Source organism: Bubalus bubalis, chromosome 20, assembly GCF_019923935.1.
Source record: "Bubalus bubalis isolate 160015118507 breed Murrah chromosome 20, NDDB_SH_1, whole genome shotgun sequence".
NCBI lineage: Eukaryota > Metazoa > Chordata > Mammalia > Artiodactyla > Bovidae > Bubalus > Bubalus bubalis.
This window is the reverse complement of record NC_059176.1, coordinates 20,274,749-20,292,117: the sequence shown is the minus strand read 5'-3', so window position 1 is coordinate 20,292,117 and position 17,369 is coordinate 20,274,749. Positions and strand designations below refer to the sequence as shown.

Sequence of the window (17,369 nt, the reverse complement as noted above, 5' to 3'; positions counted from 1 at the left end):
TAATCCAGACCTCTGATTTGCCTCATCACTTTTCTCTGGCCTTTGTTCCTTTCCGTATTACATGGCCCTTCGTCCTGTCTTACAGAAAACAGACTATAGGAGATCAGTGTCTGTCCCCACTTTGCCCTACTCATTTTCCCTCTTTTTAGAGGAAAAGAGGTCTCCTGCTTCTTATGGAAACCACTTTTCCTCTATGCTGGTTTTCTCCTGTTTCCTGGAGCTTCTCTTTTTTTCAGCCAATACCCTGTAGGTATTGCTCTTTCCCAGAGTACTATTCTTTTTCTATTTTTCATCCCTCTTCTCCCCTTTTCCCTTCTTTGCTTTCTCCTTTTCTTGTTTTTCACTTACTCTAAATACAGTTGACCCTTGAAAAACACAGGCTTGAACTACACGGGTCTACTTAAACATTATTTTTTTCAATAGTAAATACCACAGCAGTACACAATCAGTGGTTGGTTGCATCTGAAGGAATCACAGATACGGAGGGTTACACTCGGATTTCTGACTGCCAGGAGGGTTGCACCCCAACCCCCTGGTTGTCAAGGGTCAACTGTACTTTTACATGATGTTATTCACAGCCAAGGTTTTTACAACCTGTAATGTTAGGCTGACTCCCAGACTTACAGTCCGAATCCCTGCTTTTGCTCTCTTAACCTTCTTTCTAACTGCCTATTAAATATCTTCACTTAGGCATCCCCTAGTAATTTTAATTTCAATATTTTCAAACAACTAATCCTCATCTTTCATCTAAAATCTTTACTGGTTCATGTTTTTTTCTTTTTTTCAATCTTCCACAAAGCAGGGCAACACAGAAGGCTGTAACCTTCTTTCTTCCACCTACCTTGCCAGCCTCACCTCTGCAGATCTCGCTGTGTGATCATATTCTAGTTCGGTGCTCCTTAGGCTCCTTTTTGATAAACATTCTGATAGTCCCTCTTGGGACAAGGAGAATTTCTCCCTATCTCTCCTTGTTCATCCTTACACAGCTAAAAGGATGTTTAGTCTCCTTATCATTACACAGCTAAGAAGATGTTTATTTAATCTAACTTTTAACAGGTTTTGCTATGAAAATACCTTTGTGGTTTCTGAATATTTAAATCACAGATTGCCCACCTGCATCCCACCCTTTCTGGAGCATCATGATCAGCTGCACGTATACCAGGTACTTCCCCCAGGTGCTGTGTGTTTTTCTCCCTCGATATTCTTGTGACTTCTGACTGGAATGCTCTGCCCTTCTTTGTGGCCAAGTGAATACCTATTTAGCTTTTGGAACTCAGCTCCAGTGATACTGTATTCAGAAGGCTTCTGCCAGCCCTTTTCAGTCAAAGTTACATGTTCCTTTGCTTTTACTCCTTGAATGTCTCATACTGATCACATTGTTTTACAGTCATTTTTCTTATGAGTTGGCAAACTATGTTTTAAAAATGTATCCTTATGCATAGCGCTTAAGGAATGGCAGGCCCTTAGTATTGTTTTTTGAATTAATGAGAGATGTGATTCCTAAGTGCTGAACTTTGCCAGAAAAGGGCTACTACTCTTGGATTTCAAACTTCCATGCCCTCTGTACCAGTGGTTGACAAGGCCAAGAGAGAATTATTCCTCAGAGGAGTAACGTATTATTTAGATTTAGAATTAGAGAAAAGAAGGGAACTTTGTCTTCAGAAGCTGGGAACTCCATGTTGTCTTCGTGATCCTTTTGAAACACTTCACTTGGGTCTCTCACCGGTCAGTGCCCTAATGAGGGTGCTGGTGCTTCTTGTACAACGTTTTCATCCCCACACAAGTGGAGAATAATTTGTAGATCATAGCAGTTACAATGCTTTCTACTCTGATGCCTTGCAAAACAATGAACAAAAGCCTGCTAAAGTCAATTCTGTTTCATTTAGAATGGATTAACTTCAAGATACCAAATAGTCCACCTAAGGAAAGTACTATAATTCACTCATCAACAATTATTATGTATTTACTACATGCTAGGTTCACACTAGGTATTGAGAATACAGCTTTGTAAAAAACCTGGGGTTTGCATTCTAATGGAATAAGTTAATGCATTTTTAGAAATAAATGTGTAGTGTGGTGGGTGGTGAGGGCTATGAAGAATAAAGCAGGGCATGGGGCTAGTGTGACTCTCGAGAAGGATGGTGTTTTATTTAATGTAGCTGGGGAGGCACCTCAAAGCCCCTATCTACTTCAGCATTTGTGTTGCTCCTCTGTTAAACATGATCAAATGTTCCAGTACACATTCAGGATATTCATAAAGTTTCTCTTATGGAAGTTTTGATGCTGAAATGAATGAATCACTACCTAGGAACTTCTCATTTTGATCTCATTTAAAGGATTTCTCCCCAGTGTGGGGTTAACTAATGGGTAAATGACAACCTAAAAGCCTTGTAGAATTTATTACACTTGGAGTTTCTCTCCATTTCGAGCTCTTTGATGGTTACTAAAATTTTAACTCTGTTACAGCATTTTTCATAATCCTTAAATTGCATGGTTCTTTTCCAGTACGAATGTTCTTCTGTTAACTAGGCTTTGAGACTTAGGCTTGTCTGCTTTGAGGCATTTCCAGTGTTTCTGGCTAACAGGAATTTTTTGATGCTGATTAAGGTGCACATCATGACTGAACACTTTCCTTATTTCTTCACATACAGCAGAGTGAGGTGAAAGTCATGGCTAAAACCTCGCAATTTCCATTCTTGCCTTTACAATCCCACTGGGAATTCTCTGATGTTCTCTAAAGGGGGACTTATCTCTAAAGGCATTCTCAGATTCATTTTAACACCGTTTTTTAAAAACCCACAGCTGGCTGATACGCAAGTTGTAGATCACATGTAACTTTTCTCTCTCCACTTTCCAGGGCTCCTTTTTTTTGGCTCCCATGAGGATATCCCTTCTGCTACAGAGTACAAGATTATGCAGTTCTCTAGTATAATCTCTTTGTATTATTTTTGAACACAATATGAGCTATCATGTTATGGAAGTATTACATCAATATACATTTAATATAGCTATAATTAAAGTATTCATTATGTATTTGTGCTGCTGTTCCTTAATTTTTTTGTTTTCTTATTTGTAGTGAAAATTTCCAAGTAGAATGTTTTGGAGCATATAAAATTAAAAAAAAAAAATAGTCCCATAAAAAAGAATAAAAGACCAAGGAATAAACAATGGTATGGTCACTCACCTAGAGCCAGACATCCTGGAATGTGAAATCAAGTGGGCCTTAGGAAGCATCACTATGAACAAAGCTAGTGGAGGTGATAGAATTCCAGTTGAGCTATTATTTCAAAACCTAAAAGATGATGCTGTTAAAGTAATGCACTCAATATGCCAGCAAATTTGGAAAACACAGCATTGGCCACAGGACTGGAAAAGGTCGATTTTTATTCCAATCCCTAAGAAGAGCAATGCCAAAGAATGTTCAAACTACTGCACAATTGCACTCATTTCACATGCCAGCAAAGTAATGCTCAAAATTCTCCAAGCCAGGCTTCAACAGTATGTGAACCAAGAACTTCCATATGTTTCACATTTAGAAAAGGCAGAGGAAACAGAGATCAAATTGCCAACATCCGTTGGATCATTGAAAAAGCAAGAGAGTTCCAGAAAAACATCTATTTCTGCTCTATTGACTATGCCAAAGCCTTTGACTGTGTGGATCACAACAAACTGGAAAATTCTACAAGAGGAGGAAATACCAGGCCACCTGAGAAATCTGTATGCAGGTCATGAAGCAACATTTAGAACCGGACATGGAACAAAGGACTGTTTCCAAATTGTTAATCAAGTATACTCTGCTATTAAACAAAAATTTTTAAAAATAGGATTAACACCTAAGAGAAAATACCCCTTTAAAGCCCTAGAACCTAAAGGGGATCCAACTATTGCTCACCAAATTCTGAAAACACAAACTCAGGCTCTGCAAATTCCCTTGCAACACCCTGATTCTCCCTGTTCCAAAGCCTAGTGGGGATTACTGGTTTGTGCAAGACATAAGAGCTGTAAATGAGTCATCCCTACTCACCCAGTGGTGTCAAACCCATGCAGCCTCCTCACCCAAATGCCAGGGAGTGCTCAGTGTTCTGTGTTGGACTTACAGGGTACATTCTTCTGTATCCCCTTGCCTCTGGACTCAATACCTTTTTGCCTTTGAATGGTGGGACCCTGACACCCTTGAAGCTACTTGATACAATTGGCCAGTGCTTCCACAGGATTTTTGAGACAGTCCTCCTCTCTTTGAAAATGCTTTAACAGAGTAGTTGAAAGAGAATGGAAGTCAGTTAAAAAATCTTGATGACTTACTGATCAGTTGTGAGACAAAACGAGATTCAGATGAAAATACTGTTAAGGTTTTAAGTTTTCTGGCAGAAAAGGGATATGAAGTCTCATATACCAGATCTCAAGGCTCAGGTCTCACAGTAGCAGATTCAACATTTAGGATTTGTTTTCACCCCGAGGTGAGAGCCCTAACCATAGATCAGAAGACAGCAATTAGTGCATTACTATCTTCAACCACAAGATACAACTCTAAGGCTTTCCTGGGATGGCTGGGTACTGTTGTAGCTCGACTGTGAATTATAGACTTATAGACAAAACTCTATATGAGACCTTGATGGGGGAAGAAAGGGAATCACTTCAATGAAACAAGGACCACAAGGGAAGAAAGGGAACCACTTCAATGGAACAAGGACCACCAGCAAGACTTCAAGAGTCTAAAGTCTGAATTGAGCAGAAAACCAGCACTGGGGCTTCAAAATTTAGACAAACCATTTATCCTATAATGTCATGAGAATAGTTCTAGGTGTCCTGACCCAAAAGCTGGGGTCAAAGATTAGTAGCTTACTTTTTAAAACAACTGGACTCAGTAGCCCTGGGATGGTCAAGCTGCCTGCGGGTGGAGCAGCCACCCTGTTGGTTAACTAAAGCAACATTTACACATATTAACTCATCAGTTACAATCCATGCTAGAAGAGCATCATTTGTTGCCTGCAAAGGTTAGGAAGATACCAGCCTCTCCTAATGGACACTCTCAACATTACCTTAAAGATGTGCCAAACTTTGAACCCAGTAACTCTGCTTCTAGCTGTTGAGAGACTTACTGGATCAGTGTACAAAAACTACAGAAGAAAATTATTCTAGCAGGTCTGATCTTCTAGATGAACTTCTTGACATCCCAGAGTTCGAATGGTTTGCTGATGGGAGTTGTTTTATAGAAATCAGAACCTGAAAGGCAGGGTATGTAATAGTCCAGAAGTCATAGAAGCTGAGGCTCTGTTACCCTAGACTTTAGCCCAGAAGGCTGAAATAAATGTATTAGTGAGAGCTCTGCAGTTAGGGAAGGATAAGAAACTAAATATTTATACTGACTCTAAGTATGGGTTCCATGTGCTTCAAGCTCATGTCACCATTTGGAAAGAAAGAAAGGTATGTTAACTGCTGGAAACTCTCCCATAAAACATAAACATTCAATCCTGGCTCTTTTAGAGGCAGAGCAGCTCCTGACCCAGATGGCAGTAATCTACTCTAGAAGGGTGGATGTTTCGTGAACCGAGAGAACAGAAAAGCTGATCCAGCTACAAAATAGGCAGCTTGAGTGCAAGAGGTTGAGCAGGTTGTGATCTTAGTGATTGACCCCTCCCCTTTGGGCTCCCTGGCCTTCTCTAGTATTTCCAACAGGAATAAGAAAAACTGAAAAAACAGCGTTATGAGAAAAGAAGCACTGGTTGGTATATGAAGGATGACAAGGTGCTTATTTATCTCTGAGACTTAAACAGTGGAAATATGTTACAAGTTTACCTGATGCCACCAACTAGGGGAGGGATACATGATGGAATTTAATGCAAAAGACCTTTTTAGGGAAGACACGTAAAAGAACAGCAAAATAAGGAACACTGACCTGTGATCTGTGTGTTCATAATAACCCACAGCCCCAAACAATCCCCCCTACTCATTTCTCAAGCTAGTTCATCACCAGCAGAAACACCCGGGGGGGGGGGGAATTTATTTCACCCAAATGACCCTGCAGTTAAGATATAAATATCTTCTTGAATTTGCTGACACCTTCACATGATGGGCTGGAGCCTTCCCTACTCCAGCCAAAAAGACTACTAAAGTCTGTAAATCCTTCTTAAAGGAAATAAGTTCAAAATCACTCCGGAGCGATAACAAGTTCTCTCTTATAGCCAAAATCACACAGGGGCTCTCAAGGGCTCTAGAAACAGGTTATAACCTACACACCTCCTGGTAGCCCCAACCTTCAGGAAAGATAGAGAAAATGAACCACACTTTAAAGAAAACTTTAGCAGACCAACCGTTTTCCTATTGTACTCCTCAGGGTCTGTATAGCTCCCAGGAGTTATCAGCAGCTCAGCCCATCTGAAATGACCTATGACCTTTTCTTACTATTGACATTCTATCTGAAGAGGAAATGAGCCAAGCTGAGCAGTTTATTATTAATCTCAGACAAATTCAAATGGCAATCCTGGACTATACCAACAAACCACTGCAAGATCTTGCTTAAAAAAACCAAACAAACAGAACAAAAAAACAGAAGGGGCAGTCCCTTCACGAATTAACCCTGGAGACCAGGTTCTTCTTAAAACTTGGAAGGAAGGATTCCCCTGATATCGACAATTGCCAAAATGAAAGGGTAATCTGAGCCCCCCCCCCATGGCCATCAAAACCCAATGATACCTAGTTGGGTACATTTGTCCACAATAAAGCTCTTACCTCCAAAAACTCTGCAGGCCACAACAGCAGAATTCACCTGTGAGCCGGCGGAAGATCTGAGATACCTAGGCAAAAGACAAGACAATCAACAGATAAGTAATGACTGATGTGGTGGGCTGGATTTCTATCTGCCACTCTTGTCAGTGTATTTCTGCTTACATTTTGCTGGTCTGCTCAGCGACCCTACCAGGAATGCAGCTCCTTCGTCCTCACTGGGTCTAAGGGAAATACTCCACAAGCATGCCCCACCAATTGATTCTGATCACTTCACTGGTCCCTGTAACCAGGGGACAATGGTGCAAAACTCACTCATCAACATTTCCAGAATCACATCTGAAGGAGGACATTTAAGAGAATGCTGGATAAGCCATCAGCAACCTCAATTAGGTACTGTCCCTGCTTGCAGTCCCTCTGAATCTGTTAATTCCAGTGGTGATTAATGATCTAAATGGAGGACGGTTGCCACCCTCTTGATCTCTGTTAGCCTTAGCTGTGCCTTTCTCAGATGCCAGTAGCAAAGGCAGGCTACTGAGCATGATCCCTGCACACAGTACCAGCAAAGGAGTGGGCAGACCACAGAAGCTATGCCTCCTGGCCAACCTGGTGACCCACCCCAGGTGTTACTCTAAGAAACTAGCTCACTTTCCCACTCAGCGAACAAGCAAGGGCACCTGTTTCTTGTTTTTGCTCCCTCATACTGCAGCATGAGCATCAATAAAGCTTTGCTGAAATCTTCAGACCTGAAATAAGTTTCTATTGATTACAGAGTCCAAGGACCCATGCTGGTAATAGTTATGTCAAAAGAACTCAAGAGCTAACATGAAGGGGATTCTGTTGCCCAAATATAAAACAATTTGACCAATAACAATAACTACCCTTGATTGAAAATAAGAGATACTTAGAATCCTAATATATATCACATATACTGAAATGAGATAACATTTAATGAAAATACTAATACATAAAAATACTAATTTTCAATGTTGTAGGGTATAAGTAAATCCATTCCTTATTTTGAAAATAAGGAAAATATTTGGAAAATAACGTGAAAGAATTAAGCAAGTAAAATAGAAGAGAGGGAGACTAACTTTATGGAAAGTTTCCAGATAATAATATAAGAATGACCAGAATAACATTTTGTAATGCCTAACCAATTTATTGAATCTAAGTACTTGATCATCAGTTAACAGGTAGGAAGCAGTCCTTTTCTCCAAATCATACTGGAGTTTGATCTAAGTTGAATGTACATTTTATGGGAAATCTAGAACATAGAGGAAGCTGTTTATACTTTGAGGATTCAATCAGCAAAATTCAGATAAAGAATGATTCTATAGTAGTTGGTTTTTCTCAAAAGAAAGTGGCAAGGAAAAAAGATTAAAGAAATATGAGGCATGTCAACCAACCACAAAGTGTGGGCTTTATTTGGATTCTGATTAAATAAACTGTCAAGAAGAAATAACACTTATGAAGAAATTAGAAATTTTACTCACTTATGTAAAATAATAACCAACTTATTCTTATTATAATAGTATGGTTATGGCTTTTAAAACTATCATTGAGTGATAGTGAAGTATGTATGGATGACATGACATGATGACAGATTTGCTTCATAATGATATGGAGTTGGGAAATGGATGAATTCTTGAGTCTCATGAATTGACAATTATTAAAACTAGGATCAGTACACAGGGGTTGATCTCATCATGGTGTCTATTTTAGTATGTTAAATTTATCCTGACTAAAAGTTTTAAGTACAGATTTTGCTGCCATAAAGTATACCTTTTTACTCAATGGCCCACTATGAAGATCAAAGTGCAGCTCCTGACCATCAGCTTTTTAATTACGCTTGGATCTTGGCAGATAGCTTGACTTTCTCTAGGTTCATTTTATAAAAAAGGAGGGGGTCTCTTTTAAATGTTTATGGACAAATGAGTAAGCCCCTCACCTGGGATTATTTTGAATTGTTAATTTTTATTAGTAGAGATAGGCTGTATTCCCCTAGACCTCTAAAAATCAACAAAAGATGTATTTCCATATTTAACAAATTTAAATTCTATACTAAAACAAACTTGTTTTCTCAGTTCCAAATTTATTCATTTTATTAGAGAAATTTAAGTTTTTAATTATATCTATGTTTGCTTGCATCATCCTGCTTGTTACTCTTCCATCTTAAAGTCAGTACATGGAAAACTGTGAAAATAGTATTTTCACTTCATCTATCACTTGATCTATCACTCCTGGGGGACAAGCTTGTGTATTATTTTATGTTTTTATCCTTACTAAAATTCTGCCTCACACACTTTCATAATAATCTAAAACAAAGCCCATGGGATCTAGATCTGAGAGCATTTATCTGATATTAAATGTAATCCCAAATAGGTCATAAACTGTCAAGAACAAACAAATATGAACACAGTCATACATTTTACCTTTCTAAATGCAAAGATAATAGTATGGAATTGATTTCAGCTCGGCTTTCCCAGTTTCTGGACTCCCATGTCATATCTCCAACTTGGAGAATGAGGTCATCACAGATTCTGGTCATTTGCTGTCTTCTGCCATGGTCTCCAGGGAGCGGATGCACTAACTCCTCTTTCCTCACACTTATCTGAAGGCCCTCTGTTTGGGCCTGCTTTGGGACCTGGGTGAGCTCCTCTTTTGCCAGCTTTGGTTTCTCTCCTGCATGGTCTTCCGTGTCAGGTATCTCTGGCCTTCCTTTCTTACTCTGCAATTCTCAACACGCATCTTTGTTGTGCGGCGGCAGCATGTCCATGATGCTCCCCACAGGCAGCAGCGGATCCCCACGCCATGGAGGATACAGAGGAGCCATCCAGGCCAGAGAATATCCAGAGCTTGCGGAAAACCAGGTTCTGCGAGCTTGGCTTCCGGCGCGCGTGCAGGCTGGTCTCACGGGCCCTGGTCTTAGTGGACCTTCCTTAAAGGAGAAGGTGGAACTTGAAGTATAAGGAGTGCTTCCTCCAGGCTGCTTCCTTAACCAGGGATGCCCCAAACTGCTCCAGAGTCCATCCACCCCGCCCAGTACCAGAGGGGCTCCTCACTCACATCCAAGGCAGCTCTGGCCACACGGAGGAGGGGATGAGCCCCGGGCTCACTGACGGCACTGCTGGAGCAGGCCCACACACCCAGAGAATCCCAGGCTTGCCTGCTGCTCCTGGCGATCCCTGCCCCGGCCTACCGCTGAGGTGGAAAGCACCTTGCTCCACCGAGGTGAGTTTGGTCGTCAATGACCCTGCTCTGAGCCGTCCAGCCTCAGGCTCCGCCAGCCTGTTTGCGAGTCTTCGTGGGGAGCCGGATCTCTCTGCATCCTCGGAACAGGTTAAAGTTTGGGTCACCCAGCTCGTCCCAGTCCACGCGGGAAGCAGAGGAGGGGGAATAGGGCCTTCCTCTACCTGCTCCTGGGCCTTTTCCTGCCTTGGTCTCCTGGAGGGAGGTTTGAGCCTGGGCCCCCTTTCCCAGTTTCCTTGGTGAGGGGGTTGGGTGGGGGGCTTTGTGGCAGCGTCCTCAGAGACGGGCTTTAGGAGCCCACACCTGGAAGAGTCGTCTGCTTGGGCATTGGCTCTTCCTTCTGAGAACGTGGGGGCATGGCCCCTCCGGGCTTCAGAGGGCAGGCAGGTCAGTGTTTTCCAGACTAGGCGTGTACTCCGCAGTGGCTGCGGCATGCCAGGGGCCCGAGCTCTGTGGGCTCCTTCTAGGGGCCAAACGGTGGAGGCGCAGACACCACGCCAGTTTTCTCCTTCCGCGCTGTGTGGGTCTCTCTTCTGTCTTGGGAAGACGTCCCCAGAGAGCCGTCCCAGGTTGGGGAGTTCTTATGTATGGAAGAACTAACGTTTTCCTCGACGGCTTGCTCGGGGCTGCCAGATATTCGTGCCGGAGATGCCACTTGGTTTTTAAGACTTCTGGGGTCTGGCAAGAGTTCGAAAGATCTAGGAATTTTCAAAACTCCTAAACTTTTCCCTCTAAGCCACACATTAGCTGCATTTTGTAAATTTTAGTAAGTTGTATTTTAAGTTTTATTCAGTTAGAATATTTTTCGGTTTCGCTTTTGATACCCTCCTGGGCCCTTGGACTGTTTAATCAAAAGAAATTTGTTAGCAGGTGCAAGGAAAATTTCCGACAAAGCTTTAATAGGTTTCGAGGTGCAGGTGGAGGGAGCAAAAACAAGAAACAGGTGTCCTTGGCCAGTTGGTTCCTTAAATGAGATAACAAGCCGGGGGTGGGTCTTTGGCTCGGGCAGGAGGTATAGTTTGAGTGGTCTGTTCACTGCCTTAGTGGTGCCGGGTACAGCATTACCAGCAGCAGCCTGCTTTTTCTTGTGGCATCTGAGAAAGACAAAGTTGTTTTGTGGCATTTTTGTGTCGTTTTATTCATAACTACCTAAGTGTGCAGTTAATTTCAGTCCCTAATAGTTTCTTTGTTGGGCAAGGAGACATTTGTCCTGGTGCAAGCATTCTGCAAGCAAGCTGGAATCAAGATTGCCGGGAGAAATATCAATAACCTCAGATATGCAGATGACACCACCCTTATGGCAGAAAGTGAAGAGGAACTAAAAAGCCTCTTGATGAAAGTGAAAATGCAGAGTGAAAAAGTTTGCTTAAAGCTCAACATTCAGAAAACGAAGATCATGGCAACCGGTCCCATCACTTCATGGGAAATAGATGGGGAAACAGTGTCAGACTTTATTTTTCTGGGCTCCAAAATCACTACAGATGGTGACTGCAGCCATGAAATTAAAAGACGCTTACTTCTTGGAAGGAAAGTTATGACCAACCTAGATAGCGTATTCAAAAGCAGAGACATTACTTTGCCAACAAAGGTTCGTCTAGTCAAGGCTATGGTTTTTCCTGTGGTCATGTATGGATGTGAGAGTTGGACTGTGAAGAAGGCTGAGTGCCGAAGAATTGATGCCTTTGAACTGTGGTGTTGGAGAAGACTCTTGAGAGTCCCTTGGACTGCAAGGAGATCCAACCAGTCCATTCTGAAGGCGATCAGCCCTGGGATTTCTTTGGAAGGAATGATGCTAAAGCTGAAACTCCAGTACTTTGGCCACCTCATGCGAAGAGTTGACTCATTGGAGAAGACTCTGATGCTGGGAGGGATTGGGGGCAGGAGGAGAAGGGGACGACAGAGGATGAGATGGCTGGATGGCATCACTGACTCGATGGACGTGAGTCTGAGTGAACTCCAGGAGTTGGTGATGGACAGGGAGGCCTAGCGTACTGCGATTCATGGGGTCGCGAAGAGTCGGACACGACTGAGCGACTGATCTGATCTGATCTGAAGCACTCCGGTAGAAGATCTCAGGCCCCAGCCTATCTCACACTGACCCATACCTTATTTAGAAATGGCAGCTTGATTTCTAAATCATTAGGAATTTTCATCTTTCTGATAACTGTATTCTAAATTAATTCCACTGCTGATTGAGAATATCCTTTGTATAATTCCTGTTCTTTTAAAATTAAGGTCTGTTTTGTGGTCTAGAACGTGGTCCATTTGGTAAAATCAACATTAGCTTGAGAAATATATGGATTCTGCTGCTGTTGAATATTCTATAGATGTCAGTTAGATCAGGTGTACTGTAGCGCAGGTTATGCAAAGCTGTGCTGAATTGATCCATCAACTGACAGAGGATATTGATGTCTCTGACTGTAATGGTGAATATTTCTGTTTCTCTTTTCAGTTTTATCATTTTTCCCCCACCTGTATTTTGATGTTCTGTTAGGTACATCTGCATTTAGGAGTTTAATGTCTTTTGAAGACTGACCCTTTTTATCATTATACAATGCCCTTCTTTATCCTGGATAATCTTTCTTCTTCTGAATAAGCTTTATGTGAAGTTAATAGGTATTTCAGGTTTCTTTGGATGTTTGTTAGTATATCTTTCTCCTTTCCTTTCCTTTATACCTAGATGTAGTTTTTGTATGTAGAGTGTGTTTCTTATAGTCAACATATTTCGGCGTTTTGTTTTCTTTTTTCTGTTTAAACCACTCTGATGATTTCATTTTTTTCAGTTGATGTTTTTCAGACCACTTGAAAAGTGAACATTATTATAGTTGGATTATTATCTAGTGTTTTAATTGAGCTGTTATGTGATTTCATTTTATTTCCTCACTTAGAATATCAACTGTATTTTTTAAACTATTATTTAGTGGTGTTCCTGGATTTTATAAGATACATATTTTTAACTAATCTAAGTCCACCTCAAAAAACACTGTACCACTTTAAATGTAGTGTAGGTACTCAGAACATTCCCAGTTTCTCTGGTTGCTTCTTATATTACTATATTAGTCTGCTTGGGCCACTATAACAAAATACCAGACTGTGTGCCTTAAGGGCTTACCTGGTGGCTCAGATGGTAGAGTCTGCCTGCAGTGTAGGAGACCTGGATTTGATCTCTGGGTGGGGAAGATCCCTGGAAAAGGAAATGGCAACCCATTCCAGTATTTTTGCCTGTAAAATCCCACGGACAGAGGAGGCTGTCAGGCTATAGTCCATGGGGTTGCAGAGTCAGACACAACTGAGAGACTTCACTGCTTCCTGCTATGTGCCTTAAAGAACAGAAATTTATTTTTTATCAGGTTTGAAGTTTGGGATGTCCAAGAACAAGGTGATAACCAGCTCAGTGGCTGATGGGAGCTCTCTTTCTGGCATGTATTTATATGGTTATCTTCTTGTTACATCTTCACATGGCAAAAAGAGAGTCCAGGCTCTTTGATGTCTCTCCTTATAAGGATACTAATCCTATTGGTTTGGGGCCCCACTCTTATAATCTCAATCTTAATTATCTTCTTCTATGCTCTATCTCCAAATACAGTCACATTTGGGGTTAGGGCTTTAACATATAGGTTTTTAGGGGGCACAGTTCAGTCTGTGGTAATTAACATCATTCATTTCACTTACTGATGTGCTGCACCAATGCATTTTCACTAGTTTTACTTTAAGCACAGAATATCTTTAAGATCAGTTAAGAATAGAACATTATTTTACCTTTATTCTTTCTCTGATAGTCTTATTTATACAGATTGAAGTTCTGATCTATATCATTTTTCTTTTGCCTGATGATCTTAACATTTCATGAAAGGCAAGTCAGCTGGCAATTTCCTGTTTCTTGTTAGTTTGAGAGTCTTCATTTTCTCTTCACTTTTGATGAGTAATTTACTGGATATAGAATTCCAGCTTGGCATATTTTTTTTCTTTCACCTTTTTAGTTTTCTTAACTCTCTTATATACTTTCTAATGAGAAATTTACTATAATCCATATTCCTTGTTTATTCTTTCTCAATTTTCTTCTGTTTGGTGTTCTACAGTGTAAATATAATATGCTTGGATGGTTTTCTGTTTGTTTATATTCATCCTGTTTATTCACTGGGCTTCCGTAAAATGTGTTTTGCTAACTGCCACTAATTTTAATGGATGCTCAGCCATATCTATAAACCAAAATTTTTGAAACAAATACTGATTGAAATAAAGAGGAATATTTATTTGTAGTTTGCTAGTACTGCAGCCTGGGAGACACAGATTCAACAAGCACTTAAATTGTGTTTTGCTAGCCTGTAAATTGCCTTGAGAATCCCAGGGACAGGGGAGCCTAGTGGGCTGCCATCTATGGGGTCGCACAGAGTCAGACATGACTGAAGCGACTTAGCAGCAGCAGCCTGTAAAATAGAGGAAGCTTATAAAGGCAAAAGCTGTAAGGCCACAGTTAGTCACATACATTTTTTGTCAAGAATTGTAATTGAATCTGTCAAGAATGGTGCTTGTTAAGCAAGGATTTGTTGGGATCTGACATGGTTGCCTGGTTACAAGCAGTGAGAGGGACTTGAGACCTTAAAGTTGCAGTTGGTAGACATTGTTCCCAATACACCTGGTGATATCATTTGGTTTGATATAATTAGGAGGAAATTCAAGTTCTCAGTGGTCTAGAGATACATCCTGGACCAGATCCTAAATGGTTTCCTGTCCCCAGTTTTGTGTGTCTGAACTATGAATACTCCCTGCTGCTGCTGCTGCTAAGTCGCTTCAGTTGTGTCTGACTCTGTGCGACCTCAGAGATGGCAGCCCATCAGGCTCCCCCATCCCTGGGATTCTCCAGGCAAGAACACTGGAGTGGGTTGCCATTTCCTTCTCCAATGCATGAAAGTGAAAAATGAAGGTGAAGTTGCTCAGTCGTTCCCGATTCTTAGCGACCCCATGGACTGCAGCCTACCAGGTTCCTCTGTCCATGGATTTTCCAGGCAAGAGTACTGGAGTGGGGTGCTATTGCCTTCTCCGATGAATACTTCCAAACAATTTCAATTTGTCATCAGTCATTATTAAAATTTTTTCTGCTCCATTATTTTTTTAAAATTTTTCTCTTGCTCCAATTATAGGTGTGCTATAATTGTTTTTATATTTTCTCTTTATACTTCAGTTTGGAATATTTTTGTTTGTTTGTTTAAAGAGACTTTGTTTTTTTAGAGGAGTTTTAGGTTCACAGCAAAATTAAATGGAAGATAACATAGAGTTCCCACACACCCCCTACCTCCATCAACATGCAACCTCTCCTGCAGTCAACATCCAATACCATAATATAAAAATGTCAACAGTCAGTGCAACTTCACTGTCACATCATCACCCAAAGTCTGCAGTTTACACCCTAGTTCATTACTGGTTCATTATCACATTACATAGTTCATTATCAAATGTTATTGATATTCCTTTAAGGTCACTGATTCCTCAGTTGTGTTGTCTACTGATGAGCCCATGGGGGACATTCTTTCTTTCTGTTACTGTGTTTTGATTTCTAGTATTTGCTTTTGACTCTTCTTGTAGCTTCTATCTCTTTGCTGATATTACCCATGGTATTGCATATTGTCTCCTTTTTTTTCCATTAGAGCCTTTAACGTATTAATGATTGATATTTTAAATCCACTACATCCAGCATCCATATCCTATCAGATCATGTTTCTGATACTGCTGTGTCTCTTTAGACAGTGTTTATTTTTTCTTGCTTTTTGGCATACCTTTTAATTTTTTTTTTTTATTATAGACCAGACAGATTATACTGGGTAATAAGGCATCAGAGACTTGGGTTTGATCCCTGGGTTGGGATGATCCCATGGAGGAAGAAATGGCAACCCACTCCAGTATTCTTTCTTGAAAAATCCCATGGACAGAGGAGCCTGGCAGGCTATAGTACAAAGGGTCAGTTACTGAGCACATGCGCACACATACACACAATGCACACACAATAAGAAATCAAGTAAATAGGCTTTTAGTGAGAATTTATATTAATTTGGCTTGGAGCTGCATTTAATGTTTGTTCAACTGTAGGTGCAAGACGCTTCAAATTCCTCTAATGCCATTATTTTAATCTCTCCTCTTGACTTGGGGGCTTCTCTGTACTGCTACTCAGAAAGAGTAAGCATCTTGTAGCTCTTTTAGCTACTATCTCCTGGAGCAGCCTCATTGTGGTGCTAAAATGTGGGGGAGAAGGAGCACTCTACAATCTACATCTACAGATGACCTGACTGCAGCCATGAAATTAAAAGACATTTGCTCCTTGGAAGAAAAGCTATGACCAACCTAGACAGCATATTAAAAAGCAGAGACATTGCTTTACCAACAACAGTCAAAGCTATGGTTTTTCCAATAGTCATGTATGGAGATGAGAGTTGGACTATAAAGAAAGCTAAGTGCCGAAGAATTGATGCTTTTGAACTGTGGTGTTGAAGAAGACTCTTGACAGTCCCTTGGACTTCATGGAGATCCAACCAGTCCATTCTAAAGGAAATCAGTCCTGGATATTCATTGGAAGGACTGATGCTGAAGCTGAAACTCCAATACTTTGGCCACTTGATGGGAAGAACTGACTCATTTGAAAAGACCCTGATGCTGGGAAAGATTGAGGGCAGGAGAATGGGACGACAGAGGATGAGATGGTTGGATGGCATCACCGACGCAGTGGAGATGAGTTTGAGTAGGCTTCAGGAGGTGGTGATGGACAGGGAAGCCTAGTGTGCTGCAGTCCATGGGTCACAAAGAGTCAGACACAACTGAGTGACTGAACTGAACTGAACTGAACTAGTTTATGGCTCTGGATCTCCCTGGTGGCTCAGATAGTTAAGAATCTGCCTGCAATGCAGGAGACCTGGCTTTGATCCATGGTTTGGGAAGATCCCCTGGATAATGGAATGACAACCTACTCCAGTATTCATTCCTGGAGAATTCCATGGACAGAGGAGCCTGGTGGGTTATAGTCCATGGGGTTGCAAAGAGTCAGACACAGCTCAACTACTAACACTCTAACTTTTATGACTCTAGAAGCTTCTGCTCCCACTAAGCAGACCTTGGCTCTGATCCTCTAGCTTCACCTTTCTCTTCAGATTTAATGTGGCAGTTTGCGCTGACATCTCAGATTGCTAATGGATCCAAGAAATGTCACCAATTTTTGGATTTTCCAGGTTTTTTATTCTTATAAGAATCAGAGTGACTGCTTCCAAAATTTTTATATTTTTAAACTGAAAGTAGAAATGCCTGTTTTTCTAATTTTTGAAAACTGATTTTGTGTAAGTTTAAATGACTAAGCATTGCCTTTTCAACTGCTTTTAGTTCAGAATATTTGAGCAGTATCATGTATGCTG

General features: G+C 41.0%; 1 protein-coding gene, 1 long non-coding RNA gene and 1 pseudogene across 3 annotated transcripts in view; 2 read left to right on the top strand and 1 right to left on the bottom strand.

The window, feature by feature from the left end:
* LOC123465210 overlaps positions 1–3,967 on the top strand; it is a 30,144-nt pseudogene extending 26,177 nt beyond the window's left edge.
* A 4,339-nt stretch (positions 3,968–8,306) lies between these two features.
* Positions 8,307–11,321, bottom strand: LOC123465195. The gene is made up of 2 exons (XM_045163701.1): positions 9,793–11,321; positions 8,307–9,664 (listed from the first exon to the last, which is right to left on the bottom strand). The coding sequence occupies exons 1-2, from the start codon at positions 10,407–10,409 to the stop codon at positions 9,652–9,654; spliced, it is 630 nt and encodes a 209-aa protein (XP_045019636.1). The 5' UTR covers positions 10,410–11,321; the 3' UTR covers positions 8,307–9,651.
* Positions 9,824–17,369, top strand: part of LOC123330701 — a 73,927-nt gene continuing 66,381 nt past the window's right edge. Inside the window, exon 1 of one of the 2 annotated variants that reach the window (XR_006546773.2) lies at positions 9,824–9,957. This is a non-coding gene — a long non-coding RNA (uncharacterized LOC123330701). Of the gene's footprint in view, positions 10,066–17,369 lie in introns of both variants that reach the window. The other variant, XR_006546772.2, reaches the window with a different exon arrangement.

What these genes read in the sequence shown, in the direction of transcription:
- LOC123465195 (XM_045163701.1), bottom strand. Translation starts at nt 10,409, where the DNA reads ATGCCGCAGCCACTGCGGAGTACACGCCTAGTCTGGAAAACACTGACC.